At 42.6% G+C, this 25687-nt stretch overlaps 1 protein-coding gene across 1 annotated transcript in view; it reads left to right on the top strand.

Annotated features, from left to right (window-relative positions):
• Window positions 1-4105: 4105 nt before the first annotated feature.
• The window catches only part of ACMSD (aminocarboxymuconate semialdehyde decarboxylase), a 61712-nt gene continuing 40130 nt past the window's right edge, over window positions 4106-25687 (top strand). Inside the window, exons 1-4 of the mRNA XM_052663840.1 lie at window positions 4106-4162; window positions 11858-11902; window positions 19561-19657; window positions 24370-24419. Coding sequence (XP_052519800.1) covers window positions 4106-4162; window positions 11858-11902; window positions 19561-19657; window positions 24370-24419 — 249 coding nt within the window. The remainder of the gene's footprint in view (window positions 4163-11857; window positions 11903-19560; window positions 19658-24369; window positions 24420-25687) is intronic.

Here is a 25687-nt window from a genome sequence, read left to right as displayed (position 1 = left end):
GCAGTTCAAGTATGAAAACCATCTACTGGTGGAATTTCCTCCTCATCCAGGGTTATCAGTCTTTTTATATTAAGGCCTTCAAATGATTGGAAGGGCCCACCCCCATTATAGAGGGTACTCTGCTTTACTCAAGGCTATTGATTCAAATGTTAATCCCATCCAAAGAAAGAAAAGAAACAAAACCTTCAAAGAAACTTCTAAAAAATGTTCAATCAAATATTTGGGCACTGTGGCCAATCTGACACATAAAATTAATCATCACATCACCTACTCAGTTGCTTTTCACTGAGGTTGTAACAGAAAAGACAAACATGGTCCCTGACCCTATGGTATTTTCTCAAAAATTCATTAATTCAACAGTTCCACAATGTAGACAAATTCAAACTCAAGTGCAAAAGACTAAAGCCAGATCCTCTTCAAATAGCAAATATTGATAAGAAAGAAAAAGAGGTAAAAACGTCTCTGGGTGTCAGAAGCAAGAGGCTGGGTAAAAGGTAGCAGAAAGGGATTCTGTTACCCTTGAAGATGAACTTTAAAACAGCCACAGCTTTATTGGGGTCATTTCTATTCACTCACTCCCTCAACTAACTAAGTCTTCCAGGAGTGGGTAGCCCTCCTTTACCACTTGTGGATTGGGGTAGTCTGGAGAGGCTTCATAGAGGAGTGGTCTTTAAGCTAAATGTTCAGTGACCGCCAGAGAAGCCATACGTAAAGACAAAAATGGAAATGCATTCCATCTGGGGAGGCATAAAGTGCTCCCTAAGCCTAGGGCACAGAGAGCAGTGGCACAGCATAGGCACAAAAGAGGTAAAAAGTAGATATGGGACCTTGCTTCCATGCACACTTGAACTTAGAGTGAGAAACCATGGAAAACATTCAGCTGGAAGGAAATGAGATCACATAGAACTTTAGAGAGATCACACTGGCCAAGAGTCCCAGGGATGGATTACAGTGGGCCAAGACCGGAGTCAGAGACCATTAGTAGACGATTAAACTGTCCTGGAGAGAGACGATGAGGGCCTGAAAGTGACACTGGAGAGGAAGGAACAAGGTTGGGAGACCCATGGGGTTAGAATAAAAAGAGTTGAAGCCTTTTTGATTGTGGGGAAGAGAAAGAGAGAGGCAAAGAGGGAGAAATTCGGTTTGGACAGTGTCATCCACGGAGAGAGGAAACACAAAGAAAAGCTAGTACAGGAAGAAAGAAGAATTCTAATTTGGAGTGGGAGCTTCCAGGAGAAGTCCTTTTCTACCAGTGGAGCTGCCTAACTTCAAGTGGATCACAGGCCTGGCCAAGGAGAAATACAATCAGTACCACCACAGAGAGGGTATTTCCACCCCACAGTCCTACATCACATAAACCCAGGGTTTTTATATAATCCACCATCAGACTTCCTGTCATTCTGCATATGGTGGATTAAGAAATAATTGGATTACATGTCATCATCTAATTCATAGCTTACAGTTTTGTATTATTCAAGTTAATGCTTAACACAACTTTATGAATCAGTTCTTCTATAGTCACTAAGTCGTATCCAACTCTTTGTAGCCCCATGGCCTGCAGCACACCAGGCTTCCCTGGCCTTCATTATCTCCCAGAGCTTGCTCAAACTCATGTCCACTGAGTCAGTGATGCCATCCAACCATCTTATGTTCTGTTACCCCCTTCTCCTTCTGCCCTCAATAATTCCCAGCATCAGGGTCTTTTCCAATGAGCCAGCTCTTTGCATCTGGCCAAAGTATTGGAGCTTCAGTTTCAGTATCAGTCTTTGTCATGTATATTCAGGGTTGACTTCCTTTAGGATTGACTGATTTGATCTCCTTGTGGTCCAACGGCTCTCAAGGGTCTTCTCCAGCACCACATTTCAAAAGCATCTATGGAGAGACTAAGTAAATTTCCCCAGTGATATCTGGCTAAAAATCAGTAGAGTCAGGAACTGAACCTTGGTAAGTATTTGAGCTGATTCATAGCCATAAGATTAAGGCCAGGAGAAAGCAACTACTCAGACTTGGTCTAAGCCATATTTTATTTTTAGACAATGAAACTACTGAATAATTTAAGGATCTCTTGCCTTCTTCCACAAAGTAATGCCAGTATAAAGCTCATCTGATTCATAATTCATTTTCTAGATGTGAGATGAGATGTTATACAATTTTCCTTTTGCTTTTTTTCCTTAGTGTTATAGTAGAAACTGAAAGAGTACTTTCTTCAGTTCATGAGGACACTGCGACCTCCTGCCCTTTTAAGCCAAAATGTTTGCTTGTCTTTATGAGCAGAAGTAAAAGCATTGCTCTTTTCTGAACCCCTGGTGGCCCAGTGGTTAAGAATCCACCTTGTAATGCAGGGGATATAGGTTCAATCCCTGGTCTGGGAAGATCCTACATGCCTTGAGCAACTAAGCCCATGTGCCACAACTACTAAGCCGGAGTGCCCAAAGCCCATGCTCCACAAGAAGAGAAGCCTGCTCACTGCAACAAAGAATAGCCCTCATTGCAATGAAGAGTAGCCCCTGCCGCAACCACAGAAAGCCTGGGTACAGCAACAAAGACCCAGTGCAGCCAAAAATTAATTAATTAATTAATTTTTTAAAAATGCGTTGTTCTTTCCTTCTGTTACATGTATGCTGACAGGACTCACTGGATGTATTGCACACGCAATATTTTAAATCTCTTATGTTCCCTTCTGCTTGGGAAAGACTACTGCTTGGTAAAGATAGTCTTTCTCCTCCCTCTGGATGAAAACCTAGGCAGTCTCCTTGACATTTCCACTCATTTTTAGCTAATAAAAATTCCTAAAGCCACTTTAAATTGCAAACCCATCCTTAGGTGAAGAAGTGAAAATGTCCAGTACAATATATTAATAATCTCTTCAATCCTTATTGAAAGATTTGCCTTCTCTTCCTGAAAGTGAACACATGGTCTTTTCTACTCCTTCCTAAACTGGCATTTCTGCTTCTCCATGAGCTTGATCTCTTGATTGGCAGAGTCAAATCAAGGAAAGAGAAGTGGAAGCCCTCCCCAAACTGCTCTGACAACCCTCTATTTCTCCCAACACTTATACTCTGTACAAGTGCCTATAACAATGTATGTATCATTCTAACTCTCATACAGCCTTATATCCTCAGCACACAGCAGTTCTCAATAAAAATTTGTTAAATGAATGAATGAATAAATAAAAGAGGACTTCTCTGGTGGTCCAGTGGTTAAGACTCCGTCTTCCAATGCAGAGGACATGGGTTTGATCCTTGGTTGGGGAACTAATATCCCACATGCTACAAGGTGTGACCAAATAAATTAAAAAAAAAAAAAAGCAATGGAGGAAACTACATATACAAAGTATGAAGTTCTTTCTATGATTTAAAAGTAAATTATATTGGCTATACTCCAATAAAATATAAAAAGCTAAACAAAAACCCACATAATACACAACTCAAGGACTGGACCCTAATGTAAACTGTGGATTTTAGTTAATAAAAATATATCAATATTGACTAATCAAGTATTAAAAAAAAGTAAAGATGAAACTTCCTCCACAACTTTTCGACATCCTAGATTATCATGAACAAGCCAATTGCTAAGTATGATTTAAAGACCTGGAGGTAACTATGGTACAAAAAGCAAAAGCATTACTTGGTTTCTCCTAAGGAATGAAACCAAGAATAAGAACACATGAGTCAGGGATCTATTAGTTTTCTTTAAAAGCCTTCTGATACTTGGTTTCTAAATATGTATATCGTTATAAAAATTAAGATATTTAAAAACAAAGATTAGTCACTTTTAGACCTCCTGTACTCAAAAGCAGCCTGCAAGTATGTTTGACCTCAGAGGCTTTAGTAGTTTGGTGTTTGTTTTTTTTTTTTTTTTCCAAATTTTGTGCCCTGAGTCCTGATTACCAAAGAGTTGTTGACCCAAGGCCAAGTAGACAAACAAACAGAGCTGTGGACTTTAAAAAGGCAGTTCCAGTGGCTCTAGGCCAGTTAAGCAGGCATACTGAGTGGTGTGGCAGCCGTAAAAAGACTAACTAAATCAATTAACTCGATGGTTTTCATGAAGACCTCTTCATATCAAAACTTCTTTATTTATATGCATCTCCTCTGATCCTGCGGCAATGAAGATTGACATCCACACTCATATTCTACCAAGAGAATGGCCAGACCTAAAAAAGGTAATGGTGATTAATTTGCTGAATTATTTCTAAAGCTTCTCCTAGAATTATTTCTAGGGTTTCTCAATGCCTCTATTATAGAATGATGTCTTCTTTTGGGAATTAGATGTTAAATTTCTCTGCTTTAGGAAGTTTTTAAGTTATTTGGTAGCTCTTATTTCCTAGTTTTTTAGATTTCATATTTACTTTGAAAGAAACTTGATTTTAAAAGTAAATATTCTTTAAAATCCCTTTTCCCCTCAAATGAAGCATTCTTTAAAACTTCTGGACAATATAAGTCAAGCAGTTTTACTTCCATTTAAGTCACATATTCAGCTGCTAGAAAGATAGGTGCCCCTTACAGAATTTAAAGTTACAGTTTCAAGTAGGAGACTATTAAAAACTAAATGTGACAGGTTCCCAGGACTTCTAAAACATATTTCCTTTCCGAGATGTTGAAAATAAATTTTGGAAGCACCAAATGATAGCTTTGTAGAATTTTTTTTAATCTATTTTAAAACACTGTCTAAAACCTTCCCTTTTTGAGCTTTAAGCTGTAAATTCTTGTTATGAACTAGAGTAGGAGCATTAAAAAAAAAAAAACTAGCAGAAATGACATGAAACCTTTGCACAATGAATGTCTCTCAAGACTTTTCTCTGTGTTTCTCAAAAGATGGCAATTTCCTTTTGCCATTAAAAACTTCTAAATGAATACTAAAAAAGAAAGTGGAGAACACAAAAGAAATTTAAAATTGGTTTGAGTTTTACTCCAGCTAAGTATCAGATTTTACCCATTCAGCCTTCTCTAGTACTTTTAGATGACTCATAATGTTTCACCTATTTTTATCCCAAGTGAGGAAAAGTGAATGAACCCAAACTCTAATTAAAATGTGGTTTCACTGTTTCATTGTGCAGACAGAAGAAACTCTTTTCTTCTCATAGTTGTCTCCTGGGAGAAAGGTCATTTAAAGTGTTTCTTTGTCCATTGGTGTTTTAGGTAAGATGGATAGTGGACATTATAGATCAAAAATCACAAGTGATGCTAAATCATCTTTGAAAGGTTTTCCTATTACAGTTAATGGTAAGAACTAACCCTAATGGCTCAGCGATATAGAACTCCCCTGCCAGTGCAGGAGATACAGGTTCAATGCCTGGGTCGGGAAGATCCTCTGGAGAAGGAAATGGCAACCCACTCTAGTAGTCTCACCTGGGATCTCCCATGGACAGAGGAGCCTGGAGGGCTACAGTCCATAGGGTTGCAAAAGAGCTGGACATGACTTAGTGACTAAACAATAACCCTATTGAACTGCTGCTGCTGCTAAGTCGCTTCAGTCGTGTCTGACTCTGTGCGACCCCATAGACGGCAGCTCACCAGGCTCCCCTGTCCCTGGGATTCTCCAGGCAAGAACACTGGAGTGGGTTGCCATTTCCTTCTCCATCCTATTGAACTAACCTCTCCAAAAGGAGCCTAAGTGCCTACATGGGAACTTGATGTTCTGAATGCTGTTGTCCTCGTTATATTTTATTATTCAAGTGTAGACATTGCTTCACAATGTTAGTGATGATCAATCGTTAGTAGCCTAAAAAGGTACCTCTTTTTGCTGAGGGGAGAAAACTTTCTACCTAGTATCCCATGTCATAACCCCACCTCCCATGACCTGCCTCCCACCAGAAGACTGCCTCCAGTTTCAGCAGAGAACTGGTCACCAAGAGCTGCAAATATCTAGGTGTCCCACCTAATGCCAGGCCCTGAAGGCACCACCAAAACTGCTCCGGAAGCGCCAGGACGCAGAGCATGGAGAGGCTACAAATGCATGCGCTGTAGGCTCCCCACACACAAGTTCCACTGTCTCTTGATGTTATGCCTTCCTATCTTCCAGTTATGCCTCAGAAGAGGGGAGGGGCGTTCTATACCCATAAACCAGGATTTTATCTAGCAGTCTTACATCCTGCAAGCAGATAACTGATGCACTTTTTAAAAAGTTACTGAAGTACACTTGACTTACAAAGTTACATTAATCTCTTCTATACAGTACAGTGACTCAGTTATACATATATATGCTTTTTCATTTTCTTTTCCATTATAGTCTATCACAGGATACTGAATATAGTTCCCTGTGCTATACAGTAGGACCTTGTTGTTTATCCATCCTGTATATGACAGTTTATATCTGCTAATCCCAAACTCCCAATTCTTCCCTTCCCTACCTCCCCCCACCCCCCTGCTTTGGCAACTACAAGTCTGTCCTCTGTGAATCTCTTCTTGTTTTGATAACTGATATATGTGATGATGATGGTGGTGGTAGTAATAATAATCATAATACTCTTACACTTCCAGAGAGCAACAGAGACATGTAATTTGATTCACATAACATCTTGTGAATTGCAGATAGGATTTCTATCATTAGCCTGGCTGGACAGATGAAGTCACTGAGACTCAGAAATGAGCCTAGAATCCCAGAGCTTCATGGGGCTGTGGCGGCCATTCCAGAGCTCTTCGTCCACACCCACCCACCCTCAGAGAGCTGGTCTAGGACGGCATTACTGCTGGGTGGGATGTCCCTGCTTCCTTCCCTCTGCGCCCCAGCCCCCAAGGCCACCCTTGACAGCAGTCCCCTTCCCAATTCCCCACACCCACATAAACCATTGAGGGCTTCCTCACAGCAGATGATCTGTTATGTGGTAGGCGTTTCCATTGGAATGTAGGCAAGTTAGTCATGAAACAATTTGCAGAAAACAGATTCTGTATTTTCGAACCGGGAAGAGTGAGATCAATACACCTAAATCATCCTGGGATCCTTCTCTCTCCCTATTCCCAGTCTATATGATCAATTATATCATCAGTCTATATGAATATTAAAGTGACATGAGTAAATAGCACATATGCCTTGGTGTTCATAGAGTTCAACAGTTCTAGCAGGTTTTCTTTTGTCTTCAAATAGTTTCTTGTAGGTAAAATGTTATTTCAGAGCATCAGTCTCTGATCTTTCCTTAGCATTTTTCAAGCTTTCCAATAAAGAATGAAAAAAATAAGCCAGCCCTAGTTTCATTTTAGAAGATGAAGCCCCTCTGGAAGAACGGATATCTCTTTTCAAATCTGCCTTTTCTTGTTAAATATTAATAGACACGCTTCAAATACCTTGACCTCCTTAGTCAGTGAAGAAATAGAAAAGCAGAATCAAACGCTTGGCTTGACGATTAACCAATGATTACAAAGGACTAGGATTTGAGAACTTTTTTCACTTTCACTTTCTAATAATGAGTGTAGTCAGAGTTAGAGTCAAGATCCTTGGCGGGGGTGGTGGGTGGAATCCGAGGTGGAGAGAGAGCAGATTCAGGAGGGCGCACTTGATTAAATTGTTCCTGATGAATCAGGGACCACACTCTGGCCCAAGAAACCTGTGTAAAAGGTATTTGGGGTTGATGCACAATGATATTATTCCTAACAACAAGAAGGATAATAAGATTTCAGCTTTTTCCTTCAGCAAGGCTTTACTGCCCACCTACTCTGTGCCTGACAGCAGGGCTTGCAAAGAATCTTTTAATTTTAAGGGGGCCTTTACTTAAAAATTACGTATTTACATCTGCTTTCATTAGTAACGATTCAATTGCACTTAATCACTGTAATGTTTTTAGGAGAGAAAATCCCAGACAAAACTTGACTTTTAAATATCTCCTCTGAGAAAATAGAGATCATCACCTGGGAATTCATTAGTCACCTCATGAGTGTGAGGTCCCCAAGACATTAAAAGTGTCATTCAGTTCACCAGCCTCTGATTCATATCTAGCCACTTCAGAAACACAACTCTTGTATATAGAACTTAATTTCCTTGAATTTAATTTTTTTTTTTTTTTGTCATGGCCATAAATGCCCATGGGACATTGTTCAGACTCAACATTTTCAGATGGTACATGCCTCCTTGTCATTTGCTCTGACAAAAACTACTCCCAAGGTCATAAATTTCAACTTTAGCCTCTTTCAACCTAGGATGAGACTTGGGGGATTGTGTGCAGCCCAGATTTGGAACAGATAAAGTTGCCCCAAGTAGATTAGGCCTTTGTAAAGTTCAAGGGAAGTATACAGTGTTCCAAAGTGTTCCAAGTGCTTTCCAAGACAGGGAAGGGAGGAACGCAGAGTGACAAAGGGCTCCTTCTTTCTCTCCTTAGTGGAGGGTGTGCCTTATTTCAGAACCTCAGGATGGAACAGGCTGTCACTACCACGCCACCCCCACTGCCATCATCGCCTGTCACCACCACCACCATCATCACTGGTGCCACCACTGCTACCAAATTCACCTCCACAACCATCACCACTGCCGTGCCATGCCTCCAGTACCGCCATGCCTGCCGTGACCACCGCCACGATCTCTGCCTCCCCCTGCCACCACCACAGTCACCGCCATTATCATTGTCGCCATCATTATCACTGTTAGCATCGATGAGGCCCTTTCTATAAGCCAGGTCTGGTGTCGATAGCTTTCTCTGAATTGTTTCAGTTACTTCCCTCAAAACCTTATGTCACTAAGACTCCCGTTAGCCTCATTTTACACCTAAGAAAACAGTGACTTCAAGATGGTAAGTTGCTCCAAGAAAGTAAAGGATCTTGTAAGAGGAGGGTTGTATGTGTGGCAAGGTCCCTCCATTCTGCCTCTGCCTGCCATTCTGCCCTTCCCCAATGCAATGTCTCTCTCACCTGTGAACTAACGGGTTAACATTCCAGAGGGAATGAAGGAAAAGTAAGAGCGTGAGCAAGGAGGGAAAAAAGGAAGGAAAGAAAGAAGGAAATAAAATCTTTTCTTTCACATTAAAGTAAGCTTTCAATGGCAAATTTCCAGTTCCAGAGTGTATTTAAGTTTACTCTAAAGTGTAACTGATTGAGGCCATTCCAGCCCTTCCTCCAACACATTCTGGGCAGCTTTATCCAGGGAAAGACAGAAGTAAAACACAAGGGGACCGAATGCATGAAGAGAGTGGGAATGCACCACTAAGGAGAAACGGGGTGCAAGAAGGAGACATGCAAGGGGTCCAAGGTAGACAGGGCCCCTTGCATGCCCAGCCTACTAAGCCAGCTCCTCCTGTGTCACTTGGGAAGCAGCAGGTAGATTTCCACAGCTAATGCGATTATTTGGAGCTAAAATTCAAGAACAGACCTTCTACCCAGGTAGAATAAAGTTGGTAGAGAATTGACCAAATCTGAAGTCTCCTGGGGAAGAATCCAGGGACAGACTCAGAAACACACGAATGCCTCTGTGCTTCAGGCCCAGACCTCCGCTCTCAGTCTGGAGGTGAGAGGGAAGCCAGGAAGGAAGAGATCTGTCAAAACCTGGCTCCCTCTGTACAGAACCTCCCTGCGCCCTGACATAAGAACCAAACTATTGTCACCTGTTCTCATCCAACCACAGCAAGCTAGGATCCTTGTGGAGTTCATTAACTCTGCCCGTTTTTGCTGACAGGAGCTGTTGACTAAGCCCTTTACATCATGGTCGCTGGCCTCCATGCCCTCCCTGTGACCTCACTCTTTGGGAACCATTGCGTTAGAGCATGGAAATACTGCACACTGGAGGTTACACTCCAATCCAATCCCAGATTTCCTTTCCAGGCCCCCTCCCATGACACTGCCTGACCCAGGCTGAGTGTTAGCATTCTCCTCCAGGCTCCCAGGGAACTTGTGTGTTGCTCTGGCACTGCAGTCTCACACATGATGAGGCTCTTCAGTCATCCGCCCAGCCCAGCCCAGCGTTGGCCTCTCAAGACTGTGTTCCCTTCTGTTTTATTTTCTCTGCTCTAGAAAGACTGGTCATGGTGGGACTCCATGAGGGTTTGACAAATGAATGAATGAATGAACACACAGAATGAGATTTTAAAACATATCGTTAACATGAGTCATATATACCTATGTTCTTAGGCAAAGTTTTTCAGATTTTTTTTATTCATGACCCCCAAGAAAAAAATATATTTCATATTGTGACTCAGTACAAACATTCATATACATAATGGAAATAAGAGTTTCCAAAACTAATAGGCATAGAAGGCATTCTATCCTATCCTATTTTATCCTATTCTATGCTATTGTATCCTACTTTATTCTATTCTGTTTCATTATATCCCACTGTTTACTATCTTAGCTTGAGTTTTCCAAGAAGCAGACCTTGAGATAAGGGTTTAAATGCAGTTAGTTTACTTTGGAGGTGATCCCAGGAAACACCAGTAGAGTGGGGAGATGAGACAGAGAAAGCAACATAGCTCATGAAAGTTTAGAATGTGTGCCTCACCTCAGAGCCACCCTGCCCAAGGGGCTGAGAAACAGTGTATGCTGTTTATATACAAATGCCCTCAGTCATGACTGAGGGATCTGGGGGACAGGCAAGAAAGCGGTCACTAATTTCCTAGTATTTCTGATCCTCTAGAAGTTGATTAATCAAAGTTGGCTCCAATGGCAAAAGGGAAAGTCTTGACCAAAAATTGTGAGTGCTTTTGCTTGAAAGAGGGCTGGTGTTCACAGAAGCACTACGGGGAAGGAATATGGGTAGGACACCAGTGGCATCTGTTACACATACTGTTTCATGTTTTCAGAACATCTGGGTTATTAACCACTAAATTGATTTCATGAGCTACTCACAGATTGCATCCCACAGTTTGAAGAGCAGGATTAATGTTCTAAGATGGTATTTCCTGAAGAGTGGTCCTTCCAGCCTTTACTGCTAGTGGTCTGAAAAGGATTTTAGGTGGTACACAAGCAAATATTTTTTAATGTTCATCCTTATTCAGAAATTGCAGGGACTTCCCTGGTGGTCCAGTGATTAAGACTCCACACTTCTACTGCAGGGGGCATGGGTATGATCCCTGATTGAGTAACTAAAATCCCACATGCGGCATGGCCAAAAAAATAAAATAATATGTATAGACCAACCTAGATAGCATATTCAAAAGCAGAGACATTACTTTGCCGACTAAGGTACGTCTAGCCAAGGCTATGGTTTTTCCAGTAGTCATGTATGGATATGAGAGTTGGACTGTGAAGAAGGCTGAGCACCGAAGAATTGATGCTTTTGAACTGTGGTGTTGGAGAAGACTCTTGAGAGTCCCTTGGACTGCAAGGAGATCCAACCAGTCCATTCTGAAGGAGATCAACCCTGGGATTTCTTTGGAAGGAATGATGCTAAAGCTGAAACTCCAGTACTTTGGCCACCTCATGTGAGGTGACTCATTGGAAAAGACTTTGATGCTGGGAGGGACTGGGGGCAGGAGAAGAAGGGGACGACCGAGGATGAGATGGCTGGATGGCATCACAGACTCGATGGATGTGAATCTGAGTGAACTCTGGGAGTTGGTGATGGACAGGGAGGCCTGGCGTGCTGCGATTCATGGGGTTGCAAAGAGTCGGACATGACTGAGCGACTGAACTGAACTGAACTGAACTGATAGATGAATTAAAATTTTAACAAATAAAACTAATTTTTAACATGCTGTAACATGCATTAGGGGGAAAAAAATAAAACTAGCACTTCTGTGATAAGGGATTTTCTTCCTGAAAATTTCAGGAAACAATCACCTGATCTGAATATAAACATGGAATAAGTGGTCATGGGCATGGGGAAGGAAATGGGAAGTTGTTTGAAAGGATGGCACTTGGATGCTCTGGCCCAGGGACTCGGCTCTCTTGCAGGCCTCTCTGCTGTGGTCTTCTAGTCTGATTATTCTCCCCTTTCCCCACAGAGATTCGGTTATGGAGGCTGGGTGCAGCTCCAACACCATGGCAAGGTGAGTGTCTCCCAAAGAACCACTGTGCCTCAGACCCCTGGACAAACTGAGTCTGAGACCTTCTTGCACTCGGTCCTCCAGGGACCTCCAACTCTTTTGCCCTCCAACTGAGCTTTATAGTAGGCAGCACTGAGGTTTCCCCAAAGTATTTTGAAAAATGGGTGTAACTTCAAAGAGCAGCATTTAGAAAGACAAAATTGAAATTGGAGAAGCCATGAAGAAATCTCCCTCTCTCTCTTTTTTTTTTTAAATTTTTTGCCCTGGAACCAATTTTAGCATTGCTCTGCCTCAAGTAAGCGACCTAGCTCTTATGACAGTATATTAAGGCTGACCAAATAAATGAAAGAGTTTAGGTTTGAGCACAGGTGGAGAAATTAAACATGGAGACAAAAGCAAGAAGAAGCCACTGTTATTAAGGGTGGAGTTTAGCCTGAGGAAAGAGCAAGAGGAGGAAGGCTTGGGGCAAAACATTTAGCACATAATGAGGCCTGAGAGTGAGCTGCCAACTAGGGGTCCAGGCCAACCTCATTCTCAGAGGCATCACATGCCCTCGTGGAGGGCAGGGGAAACCTTCCTGAGCTTCCAACAAAGCACAAACATGACTAAGTCAGCCCTGAAGGACTGCGGGTATGGGAAGACCAGGGGTAAGGCACTGTGACAAGATAAGGACCAGGTACGGGAGGATATAGATTTGGGCACCAAAGATTTGGAGAAGGCCTCCTGGAAGAAGTGATGCTCTTTCTGAGTCTGGAAGCAGAGGTGAAGGTTTGCCCAAGGAATAAAGGCAAAAAAAAAAAACAAAAAACAAAGACAGGGAGCAAAGGCATAGGGATATTAAACATCTATAAGCTCAGTACTCAAGCACTTGGCTAGGGCTGGTATCAGCATTTCTCAAAGTATGGGCTGCAGTCCAGCAAATGTGTCACCTGGGAACTTGGGAGAAAGGCCAGTTCTTGGGCCTCATCTCAGACCTACAAAATCAGGAATGCTGAGGATTGGGCCAGCAATTTGTATTTCAGCAAGTCTCCAGGTGATTCTGATATTCACTCAAGCTTGAAAACCACTGGCTCTATCCACTCATTCACTGATTTTTATTGACACCTATTTGATGCCAGGCCCACCAGGCTAAACACATGGAATATGCTGGTGAACAAGACAGACATGCTCCCTGCTCAAATTCTAGGGGCAGCAAACAAACATAATTGCTTCAGCGGATGGAATAAAAAGCAGTGCTGGAACAAGGGGTGACTGGGAGATTTATCTGGGCTGGCTAGTTGGGGAGCTAGTAAAGACTTAAGATGATGAGAAGGAAAACCCTGTAAGAGTGTCCCTGGATGAGGAAATAGCAGTTGCAAAGGCTGCCATGTGAGGAAGGGCTGTATTCAAAGAACAAGAAGGAGGGCAGTTTGGCTAAGATGTAGTGCAAGGGGGAGATGGCAGGAAAAGAGGCAGGCAGGGACCAGATCATGGACAGACTTGAAGCACATGCTAAGAAGGCCAGATTTTCGTCTCAAGGCAATGCAAATTCCTTGAAAGTTCTTAATGGCTTAAACAGGTCCCCTGGGGACTTCCCTGGTGGTCCAGAGGCTAAGACTCTGCACTTCCAATATGGGGAGTGCAGGTTCGATCCCTGGTCAGGGAACTAAGATCCCTCATGCCATGCAACATGGCCAAAAAGAGAAAAGCATTAAAAGGCCACCTAGTGTACTCTGTAGGGGTCAGATAGAGTCATATAAGAGTTTGGGGTGCAAGGTGGTAGGAAGAAGCTGGAGAGGTAGGCAGAAGCCTCATCAAACAGGGCCTTGGGGGATGGGCTTAGGCCTTTGTACTTGATCCTGAAGGCAGTGAGGAATCATTAAAGAGTTTTTTATACATCAGAATCTCTGGGGCAGCTCATTCTTACCTTCATCAAAGACTGCCCACTAAGTGCCAGTTTAGATACCAGACTGCACTTCTCCCATGAAAAGTGCCAGTTCCTGGCCTGGGAGCTAGTGATCTAAGCTGGCCTTCTGCTCATGCTCAGTCATCAAGTCATGTCCAGCTCTTTGCAACCCAATAACCTATAGCCACTAGTCTCCTCTGTCCATGGGATTTTCCAGGCAAGAATACTGGAGTGGGTTTTCATTTCTTCCTCAAGGGGATCTTCTCAACTTAGGGATGGAACCTGTGTCTCCAGCATCTCCTACATTGGCAGGTGGATTCTTTACCACTGAGCCACCCGGGAAGCCCTAAGCTGGATCTCAAGTCTGCCCAAAAGAGAAAATAAGCTGAGTGGAGATGATGACAAGGCCACTAGGAAGCCCCAAGTGAAGGATGAGCAGCCTGTAACTTATTTTTTTTTTACTCCATGTCCCAGGCTGCAGTTTCTACCCTTCATAACTAGATCTGAATGGCCTTCATTTCATTTTTGTGTCAAGAAAAGTTTGGTAAACATAACAGCAAATCTCAACACAAAAACAAAACAAACAAAAAACCTCAAACAAACAACAAGAAACCCAAGAATGAAAATATTTCAAATCAAATCTTCCACTTGCATAGTTCCAGCAAAATCTGATACAACAGTAGTCTAATCAAAGTGATATTCTCCTTTCCTCCATTTCAAAAACAAAACAAATCAAACCAAAGCAGAATTAAATTGGTATTTTTTTTTTATAATTACAGTGGTCAGGGATCACAGTCACTGGAAAATAACATATAAATACATACAAATTGCAAATTCAGCTTAGAGCAATTCCTTTTTATTTGCCCACATTCCTTTTGTGAATAATATTTTCTGTCCCCCATCCCATGACTGATTTACCTCAGAGATTCCTATTTCCCGAAAGGTATTTCCCAAACACATCTTTGGTCTGCCCTATTTGTTTCTCTTCTTAACCTTTGATTTTTCAATGCTTTTGGAATGAATCAGGGGGTATTGTTTGCCATGGTAAAGCCTTGTTCAGAACTGAAAAACATCATTTGTCCTTGGGTTGAAATATTTGGTTGAAAATTTCTAAAACTATGTACACCCTCCTCTCAGGAGCAGCGTGGGGTAGGGTAGAATTAAGTGCTGATGGCAGGAACACCCCACAGCGTTTCAGGGAGGCCAGATCCACGGCCCAGTTCAAATACATGGGCCATCAATGTCTGAGCGTTTTTCAGGCCCTTGAAATACAAACACACACACCATTGCGATCACACTTAGTATTTTCACCCACACTATTCTGTGTGATCTTCAATCATCAGGTTCCTGCTCTCAAAATGATTTCCCTCTCACTGGGGAGCCAAGAAGACACTCAAATGAATAAAGAACATACATACAGACAGTGACAATATTGTGCTGTGTAAAAGAGTGAGGGAATTCAGGGGGTGGGAAGGGCAAGACAGCGGGCAACTTTCATGAAGATAAAAAAACCATAGGACTGTAGGCCTAGGGATCGTCTAGTCCAGTGTTTAATGGGTTGCAAACCAACAATGAATAATAATATGAATTCAGTGGGTTAGGACAGCTTTTAAAATAAAATACATTACAAAAGAAAATAGCAGAATGTATTGTTCACGGTGAGGGTAAGTGTTGTTTCATGAAACTTTTGTCTCAAGTTTGTATCTTTATAAACAGATATATACAGATGTACTGGGTCACTTTGGAAAATATATTCCTTATAATATGGGGTTCTCAGCTAAAATCGACTGAAAGCCATTCATTTTTCCCAATGTCCTTATTTCATGTTTTTATTTTTAAGGTTAATTTTCCATTACAAAAGTAGAATCTGAGTAATTTCTCCTTCTTAAATTTAAGCTATTGAAGATAAAGCTATAGTTTTGTTGGATCAGCATTCCCCATCCTCAAAAGTAATTCCTATTAACAGTTTGGTGGGTATCTTTCCAGACATTTTCCTATGATTTTACTTATATATACATGCACCTATATAAAAGGACATAGGATTATTTAATATGTTTACATATATATATTTTAGCTAAGTCAATCAGGTTCCAAACAGAAAACAAACAAAATACTTAGGGTATTTAAGCAGAGTTAACAAAGAGCCTTATTTATAAAGGTGTAGACACATGATTAAGTTGTGGGGACAAGCAGGGGTTAGATGATGAACCTACTTAGGTCAGGTTAAGGGCTTTGCATTTTATCTTCAGGACAATAGAAATCCATTCAAGAGTTTCCAGTGGGGAACTAGGAAGATCTGATTTAGGGTTTTAAGAGTTTACTCTGCTGCTTTGTGGAGACTGGGTTAGAGAGGAACAAGAGTGAAAGCAGAAAGAGATCAGGCTTGAGGCTGCAGAGTCATGCAGAAGAGAGAGGATAGGGCTTGGACCAAGGCTGGAGCAGTGGAGATGGAGAAATGTGGATCACTGCAGGGTCTATTTTTGAGACATATTGGGAAATGGATGGGATGGTGATATGTCAAGCAGAGGGAAGTGAAAAAAAGATGTGGTCTCAGAGGGGTGAGAGAGATAATGCTGACATCAAGGAGAGATGCAATAGAGCCAGGAGGACAAGCAGATCTGAGCAAGAGATGAGCAGTAGCAGGTTGAGTGAATACAGCTGGAAGTGGTTGTAACATAGCTTCCCATGGAGCTGTCCTTCAGAAACTTTAAAGGGACAGCTGCAGTGATTACGGAGGCTGCTTCCCGGTGACACCGTCTGGGTTATTTCGCCAGCTCTGCACCTCAAGCCCAACCAGTCCAGCAGCTTGCATGGTCTAGAGGTAGAGCTTGAGTGGGCACCTGGGGAAGCGGGAAGAGAATGGGAATCTGTTGATAAAAGACTGAATTTTAAAATACAGATGTTTTTCTTTTTTCCCCTGTGCTAATATTTTCCTTCTTGTCCACTGATTCTATAGGTAATAGTTTGCAGCTCCTAAACCCAAACTCCCAGGCCATCCCTCCTCCATTGTCCTCCCCCTTGGCAACCACCAGTCTGATCTCTATGTCTTTTAGTGTGTTTCTGTTTCATACGTAGGTTCGTTTGTGCCAAATCTTAGATTCCACATATAAATGATATTGTATGGTATTTCTCGCTCTCTTTCTTACTTTACCTAGTATGATAATCTCTAGTTGAATGCATGCTGCTGCAAATGGCATGATCTCATTCTTTTCATGACCGAGTAGTATTTCGTTGTACTACGTCTTCTTTATCCATTCATCTGTCAATGAACATTTAGGCTGTTTCTATGTCTTGGCTATTGTGGGTAGTGCTGCTATGAACATAGGGGTGCTTGTATCATTTTGAATCGAAGTTTTGTCTGGATATGCGCCCAGGAGTGGGATTGCTGGATAACATGGTCATTCATTAAAATACACTTTTTAGTGATACACAATACCAGACATTTGAAATATCAGCTATATTTGGACTCATTTGTAGACAGTATTACAACTAGAACTTAAGAATCAGAAGCGTCACAGGTGAGGTTCTGAGGTTCCTTGGGAATCAGACTCTGAGATGGAGAAGAACATGCACAAGGCTTAATAGGAAGTGCTCTCAGAATGGACATCAGCGGAAGGGGAAAGGAGGAAGTAGGATAAAACAGGGCAATGTTGAGCTGTGATGTTTTCAACAGAGGTCTAAGCTGACCCTATAAGCAGCTCTAGAGCCAACCTCCACAGGGGCCCCAAGTTGGGGCTGGGGGACAAAGAAGAGGGGCCTTTTGCTCCATAGTAATCAGTATTTGGAAATGGGCTTCCCTGGAAATGAGGCAGGACTTTGAGGGAAGTGGTTCTCTTCACCCAAGGCAATCTTCCTATTTTCCCCATAGGGACTGACAACTGAGAGCTGTCTGCCTGCGATACTCCCTGGCAATTCTCAGAAGCTAGGAGAAGAAATCTTCTTTTTTTTTTTTTGGCCATGTTGCACAACTTGAGGGATCTTAGTTCCCTAACCAGGGATTGAACCCAGACCCCCGCAGTGAAAACACAGAGTCCTAGCCACTGGACCACCAGGGAACTCCCAAATCCTCCATTCTTGAAGGAGGATCTTGGTGGCACATTATACCATCTTGGGAAGGATAGCTGAATCACTTTGCTCTATAGTAGTAATTAATAAACACTGTAAATCAACTATATTTCAATAAAACACCTTTTTAAATAATAAAGTACTAATATCTACAAAAATAGTAGGCTTATGGAACCTCTGCCCAGTCAACTCAAGTAGTCTGTTCTTCGTCTCCATGGGTGGGAATCTGTGCCTTAATTTCTTCCTTTTCTCAATCCTTCCAGTCTCCATGCTTATAACCTAAATTTTAGTGGTAGATTATTAACTTCTCTTTTTTCCTCAACTGTATATCCTTTCTTTTTCCAACTGTATATCCTTAGAGTTTTTACATCAGTCAAAGAAAGTAGAGTAGGTGCTAAATTGTTATAAAACAATAAATATGTTATAAAACATATAAACATGTTTTATAATGAAAAAAAGAGCAAACAAACAACAAAAAAAGAGCAAACTGAGGTTCAGAGATGTTTAACTTGCTTATGGCTACACAATAAATTGCAGAATAATGATTTGAACCTGAGCAGTCTGATTTTAGGGACCTGATCAGAACTTTTCCCTTTCTTTAGGGATCAGCAACCCGAAGCTCAATTTAGAGCCTACTGCCATACTTTGAGAAGCCATTTAGTTTGGCCCCCCTTCCCTGAGTATTAAAAGGTAGTGTACAAGGCAGGCATGATGCCTGGGAGAAGCAGCAGCTCAGCACCAAACTTCACATGCGCTTCTAGACTGAGTCACCGCATGGCCTGCCTCGCCCTGCAGGTGCTGACATCAACGGGCCCTGCTCTGCCAGACAAATTATTTCCTCTCACTATCCATCTGTTGCTCCTTTATAAAACAAGAAGTTGGGGCTTCCCTGATGGTCCAGTGGTTAAGAATCCACCTGCCAATGCAGCGGACATGGGTTCAATCCCTGCTCTGGGAAATCCTACACACGATGGAGCAACTAAGCCCATGTGCCACAGCTTCTGAGCCTGCACGCCTAGAGCCCATGCTCTGCAACGAGAGGCCACTGCGATAAGAAGAGTCACTCCCACTCACTGCAACTAGAGAAAACCTGGGCGCAGCAACAAAGCCCCAACACAGCCAAAAATAAATCCGTGAATAAATATTATTTAAAAAAACAGGGTTGGACAACATGGCCTATCTCAGAGGTCCTTACCAGTTCTAAAATGTTATAAATCTAGAGTTTTCCAGATCCTGGGCCATCCTCTCAGCTTTTGGAGCCAGCAGTTTAGAATGGCAAGGTAACTAACCTACACAATCCTCAGTTGTATAGTCCCAAAAGGTCAAGACCACGACCTGGTTCTCTCTGTATCCAGCCTCTGACACCCACAGAGCACACCCCTTCAAATCCAAGTCAATATTAAGGCAGGGGGAAAACAAGTTGAGTTCTCCTAAACAAACAGATTTGTACTTCTTCAAGGATTAAGGAAAAATGCCTAAAAAGATTAGGGGAGAACCACATTCCCAAGCATACAAGGAAGAATTAATCTAAGTAAGCTTGTGTGTGTGTATGTTAGTCATGTCTGACTCTTTACAACCCCATGGACTGTAGCCCACCACGCTTCTCTGTCCATGGGATTCTCCAGGTAAGAATACTGGAGTGGATTACTGTTCCCTTCTCCAGCTAAGTAAGCTTAGGTCACCTTTTGCTGATGTGAGTTTTCTGTCCTAGGGAGAAGCAAAGATGCTGAAAGATGGGAAGGTCTTCAGAGTGGTCCAAGAGAACTGCTGGGATCTAGAAGCTCGCCTTAGAGAAATGGACCAAACAGGTATTTACAATGAGAAAAGGTATTAATGTTTTCATCTGATGTTAGAGGCAAGTCTGCCCTTTGATTACCTTACATGTTTTATGTGATGGCACCCCCTGATCCCATTTTTTCCACTGTTCCAGCTTCACTGGGGGACGGATGGCACCCCCCACTATAATGTTTTTGGAGTGTGGATTTAAAATTTAGGTATGTGTGTGCTCAGTTATGTTTGACTCTTTGAGACCCCATGGACTGTAGCCCACCAGGCTCTCCTGTCCATGGGATTTCCCAGGCAAGAATATTGAAGAGGGTAGCCATTTCCTTCTCCAGAGGAATCTTCCCAACCCAGGGATTGAACCCAGGTCTCCTGCATTGCAGGCAGATTCTTTACCATATGAGCCACCAGGGAAGCCCCCAAATTAGGTACACTTGTTTTAAAGTAGAATGCTGTGTTATAGGGGCTTTCTAGGTGGTGCTAGTGGTAAAGAACCCTCTTGCACAATACAGAAGACATAAGAGACTCAGGTTCAATCCCAGGGTCGGGAAGATCCCCTGGAGGCAGGCATGGCAACCCATTACAGTATTCTTGCCTGGAAAATCCCATGGACAGAGGAGCCTGGAGGGCTGCCATCTACATGGTCGCAAAGAGTCAGACACGACTGAAGCAACGTAGCACACATGCTATATTATCGAAAAGATAAAAGTAGTATTTTCTTCTTTTAAAAATTTTAAATTCAAATGCATAGTATTTACTTATAGAGCCAATTAAAACAGTAAGAATTAGGGATTTCCCTGGTTACCCAGTGGCTAGGACTTTGGGTTTCCAGTGCAGGGGTCCTGGGTTCCATTCCTGGTCAGGGAATTAAGATCCCACATGATATGGCATGGCCACACACACACACACAAACAAAAACAATAAATATTAGAATTCACAGATTAAAGATGCCAACTGCTTTCTTAGTTAGAGTCAGGATCCAACTTGTTTCTGCAGTTTGCTTTAGCACAGTACGCAGAACATCCCCACGGACACACAGAGGGTGGAAACAGGAGCAGCTACAAAAAAGTAATCATATAGTCCCACTATACTCTACAATAAAACCAGTCCAGACATTTGAAAGGGGAGAGTTAGGAAATTTTTATTTCCTAGCTAAATCAATAACAATTTCTAATAACTGCTTGCATTCCTTATCTTATATTTAAAAATCAAACAAAAATCCCCCCAGTTTAAAAGAATTGCAAAAGCCTATCTAAAATATGACATGATGGACAGGGATGAAGAATAAATAAAATTTAATTTTTTAAGTATGTTATGACAGCCACATTGTGCTTTCACTTGTTATTACCTGGCTGGCTGTGCCACCAAGGAGAGCATGCTCCAACAAGGGCACCCAGCCTTCTGGACACCCATGGGCCATGCCCAGGGGCTGTGATGAGGAACCCCCACAATAACACTGTCAGGCCTAAATTTTAACATTAGTGGTCTAGATTTAATCCAGAAAACAAATAGTTCATACACACAAACCAAAGAGTTTGTATCTACCACCTTTATAATCAAAGACAAATGCATGAGAAGTTCAAATACGTACACAGAGATAGCAAGAGACATTTTATTCTAAGGTCTACACAAATTGAGTTGAACTATCAGCCCCCAAATGAGCAGGCGGTCTCTGGCAACTCTAAGCTAGATGGGCTTCCCCGGTGGCGCTAGTGGTAAAGCACTCATCTGCCAGTGCAGGAGACATAGAGATCCCTGGGTTGGGAAGATCCCCTGGAGGAAGGCATGGCAACCCACTCCAGCGTTCTTGCCTGGAGAATCTCATGGACAGGGGAGCTTGGCAGGCTACAGTTCATTGGGTTGCAAAGAGTGGGACACAACTAAAGCAACTTAGCATGCACACACACAGGCACGCACTCTAGGCCAGATATTGCTTTATAGTTTTTTTAAATAATTAAAAGTATGTCTAAATTGCATTGACATTGAACTTTGTGGAAAGCCTGAAGCACCTCTATAGGCCATTCCAGAAAAAATGGTACATATGCCCCTGTTCTAGAACAGGGATGGGAGGGGCACTGGAAAGAGAACTGGCTTCCCAGACTGATAGCTGAGCCCAAGCTGAGCCAGAGCTCCCACCTCTCAAGGGGAAAACTATTGGAAATGATGACTAGTGTCAGAACCATTGTTTAAGACTGCAGTTTAGATAAAGAATGTCCTCTTTGGTTTTGGTTGTGTGTTTCTTTCCATGGCTATCCTTAAGAGGACAGTCATGGCTAACCCGTTTCCAGGCATTGTTCTCAGCACCCAACATGTATTAAGTCAATTTCTATAACAACCATAGCAGGTAGCAACTATTATTATACCCATTTTACAGATGAAGAAACTTAGGGACAGAGGTTAAGCAATCTGTCCAAGATTACATAACTTATAGGGGGCAAAACAGGGATTTGAACCCAGGCAGTCTGGCCATAAGGGCTTAACAGTGTATCCTTCTGCCTGCACCGAGGTAAGAAAATACAATGATAAAGACACAACACAGAAGATTTCAGCATACCATGCCATTTTCACAGGGAATTGAAATTGGTAGCTCCTGGGTTACTTCATCACATTATGTGGCAGGCATTGTTGTACCTATTCCCACCTAAGGGATGCAAGGAGTTTAAATGACTTGCTTCGGAACACACAACAGTAAATGGTAGAGCTGGGACTGTACTTGGGACTGTCTCTCTTTCCATCACTCTTCCAAGAGAGCTTTCCCCAAGCCTTCCTCAGGATAAGAATTGCCTGGGGTGCTTACTAGCAATTTTTTTCAGGCCCCATCCACTGAGTCAGATTTTCTAAGGGAAGGCCTCTGAATTTGTTTTTATGATGTCACTTCTCTCCACCCCTGGCCTCTGCCCACTTTACTCAAGGTAAAGTGGTAAATTTGGGGAACACTTGGCAACCCACTCCAGTGTTCTTGCCTGGAGAATCCCAGGGACGGGGGAGCCTGGTGGGCTGCTGTCTATGGGGTCGCACAGAGTCGGACACAACTGAAGCAACTTAGCAGCAGTAGCAGTGCTATGCCAAACTATGTTTTTTAAATATCAGCTCTAATTGCTTTTTTCCCTCTCAATTCCCAGAGACTAAAGAATAGCTATCCAAATAAACCAGCACATAAATAATGCAATTTACTATGTTAATAAGAAATACAGAGACAAGTGATGGCCACTGGGGTGTAGGGAAGGAGCCAAGCTGGACAGGAGCCTCATCCCACCACTGGCAGGCCATGTGACCTTAGATCCAATCTATAAAGTGGAGAAATTAAACAGAATAATGTAAGCAAAAGCATTTGTGTAAAATGTGAAGATTTTACAGTTGAAAGGGACTTGTCTGTTGCAAACTAATCAATGGACACAAATCCTGATCTGTGGCAATGTTTAACAATACTCTGTAATCAAAAGCTGTAGGGTCTAGTCCTCACTAAACAATGATTTATTTTTTCATATATGGGTATGTTCAACACGCCAGGCACTATTCTGGACACTAGGAATGGGATATAGACAGACAGGCTCATGTGGTGTTTATGATCAAGTAAGGAATGGCACAGAATAAACAACTAACTACAGTCATGACAGACTATAATAAGTAGCAGAACATTAAAAGAACAGAACGGTGAGAGAGAGAATGCATGGAGTTAGGGAAAGCCTCTCCAAGGATCTGATGCTTGAACGGAGATCTTGGGGTGAAAAGGTGAAAAGGAGCGCATCCTGTGATGAGCCAAAAGAAGAGCATTCCAGGCAGATGGAATAGCCGTGCAAAGGCCCTGGGGCAGGAAAGAGCTCCAAAGAACAGGCAGGAGGCAAACGAAGCTCAGTGTGAGCAGGAAAGACTGTGTGGAGCCTTACACCATGTTTAAGTCTGGATTTTACTCTAAGTGTGATTACTCTAAAAGTACTTGGAAGTTTTGAATAATAGAGTGACTTGATCTAAGTTTTAACACTTACTCTGGCTTCCAAGTGGAGAACAAACTGTAAGAGGACAAGAGTGATGGTAGGAGACCAGCTTGGAGGCTTCTGCAGCAGTCCCTATAGGAAATGCTGGTGGCTTGGACCAGGCAGTGGCAAGAGATGGGGAGAGGTGAGTGCATAAAAGGAACTGGAGCAGAGCAAACAGGACTTGCTGTTGGGTTGGAAGTGGGTATGAGGGAAAGAGGGCCCATCCTTGGCTTGGCAGCATCTCTCCCAATACCGCAGCTCCAGGAGTGTGACTATCAGACAGTTTAGGCTTGCTGGATGCTGGAATCTGGAACCACACTCAGGGCCTCATTCTGGGCATTCCAGACAGTGGGACTCTACCCAGACTCACTTAGATGAATTATAGGGCCAGGAAGGTGACTGAGAAATATACTCTGTCATGCATGACCTAAGATGAAACACCTTAAAAAAACTGATGGGGAAATGCCTTGCTTAAATACAGCTTCACAGTTGCTGAAATAACCTTTGAAAAATGGGCATTTTAGTTTTTCTTCAGTGATCTCATTTTTGTCCAGCCTTTCCTCCTCCTCTTAGAACTGAGGCTGAGGGATGAGGGAAGCCTAGGCCAGAGACCCTGAGAGAAGGAGACAGGGAAGACACAGTGAGGGAGGGGAGAGCAGAAGGAAGTTGGGACGGAGACTTGCTAGGCTCCAAGGCCCTGGGAAATGCAGAGGTGCCTGGGTCATTCTTCTCACTGGCTTTGCTTTTGTGTCTATGTTTAGGAGTGACTGTGCAAGCCCTTTCCACGGTTCCCGTCATGTTTAGCTACTGGGTGAGTGTGAAATCTCAATCCATCTTCTTGGTGAGCAAAGGCTCACATCCAGTTCCCTAGCAAGTAGACAGATGCCTCGTTTTGACATTGCCCACCCAACCCTCCTTTAGAGATCAGCAAGGTGCCTCACACTCGCACTGTTCTCTCCCAGCCCTGTCTTCCTAGTCACGTCCTTGCTCTAGGACTCCATAGTCCAGTATGGTAGCCAATAGCTGCATGTTACCATGTAATTGAATTGTATTTCCACTCGACAGCACAGTTCTAGACTCAATCTTAATCTCCATCAGAATGACCTATTGACTCATTTCTGCCAAGCGAGGCTCGGTAACTGACAAGACAGTCTATTCTAAAGTGATAAAGATTTTGAGGTGATAGGAGTGATCGTGATGGCCTAATATGTTGCCTCTCCCATGGCAATATACACAATTCGAAACAGGATTCCTTGAGTTGAATGTCTTTCCCCAAGTGATTAAATCTTGAGTGCTAAAAGTTTCAGGCATGATGGCAAGCCTGCAAAAGGACATTTTTGTAAGTAGTTGGAGGTACACTAAGTACCCACTCAACCAAATATATATTCAAGCATGTGGTGATTTAAGGAACATTGGAAATACCACCTATTCTCACCTCCTCCACCTATGCTCATAATTCCAATATTAGTGATTCAATACTTATCTGTTCCTATGATGAAATTTACTGCTTAAAATAAAAATACCCTAAGACCTCAAGATACCTGAATTTACCTGATTGGGTGCTGTTCTAACTGGACAATTGGCATTGCTGGAGAGTACCAAATTCTTAGCAGTGGGGTGGGATGTTGAAAAGAAAGACAGAAAGGAAGGAGGGAGAGTTAGGAGAACAGAAAGCAAACTTTGTCTGCATTAGCATCTTGCTAATAAGGTAACTCTTTGAGTGTCACCGCCAACAGGAAGGACAAGGAGAAAGACAGGGACAAGAGAGGTTCATGAGCAGCCTGACATCCCCAAGGAGGTGTGACAAGGAGGTGCCCTGATATCTGGCTCAGTTCCTGGTGTGGGTAGGGGGGAGCCCTGCAGGCTCCTATCTGGGTTGCTGGATGGTCTGCCCTCATTCTGTGTCTAGTGTAGGATTCCAGGCCCTGATTACATCAGTTTTCTAATTAATCAGCAATATCCTAGCCGTTTTCTTTACCTTGGTAATGACTGGCCTCTGGGTCTTCTGTGGCCAAGTGCCTGTCTCAAACTGTGCTTCAGGTTTACGAGGTGTAAAGCCACTGGGAGGGACAAGTGACT

Source organism: Budorcas taxicolor, chromosome 2, assembly GCF_023091745.1.
Source record: "Budorcas taxicolor isolate Tak-1 chromosome 2, Takin1.1, whole genome shotgun sequence".
Lineage (NCBI taxonomy): Eukaryota > Metazoa > Chordata > Mammalia > Artiodactyla > Bovidae > Budorcas > Budorcas taxicolor.
The sequence above is the reverse complement of the archived record's forward strand: the minus strand, read 5'-3'. Positions and strand labels throughout refer to the sequence as shown.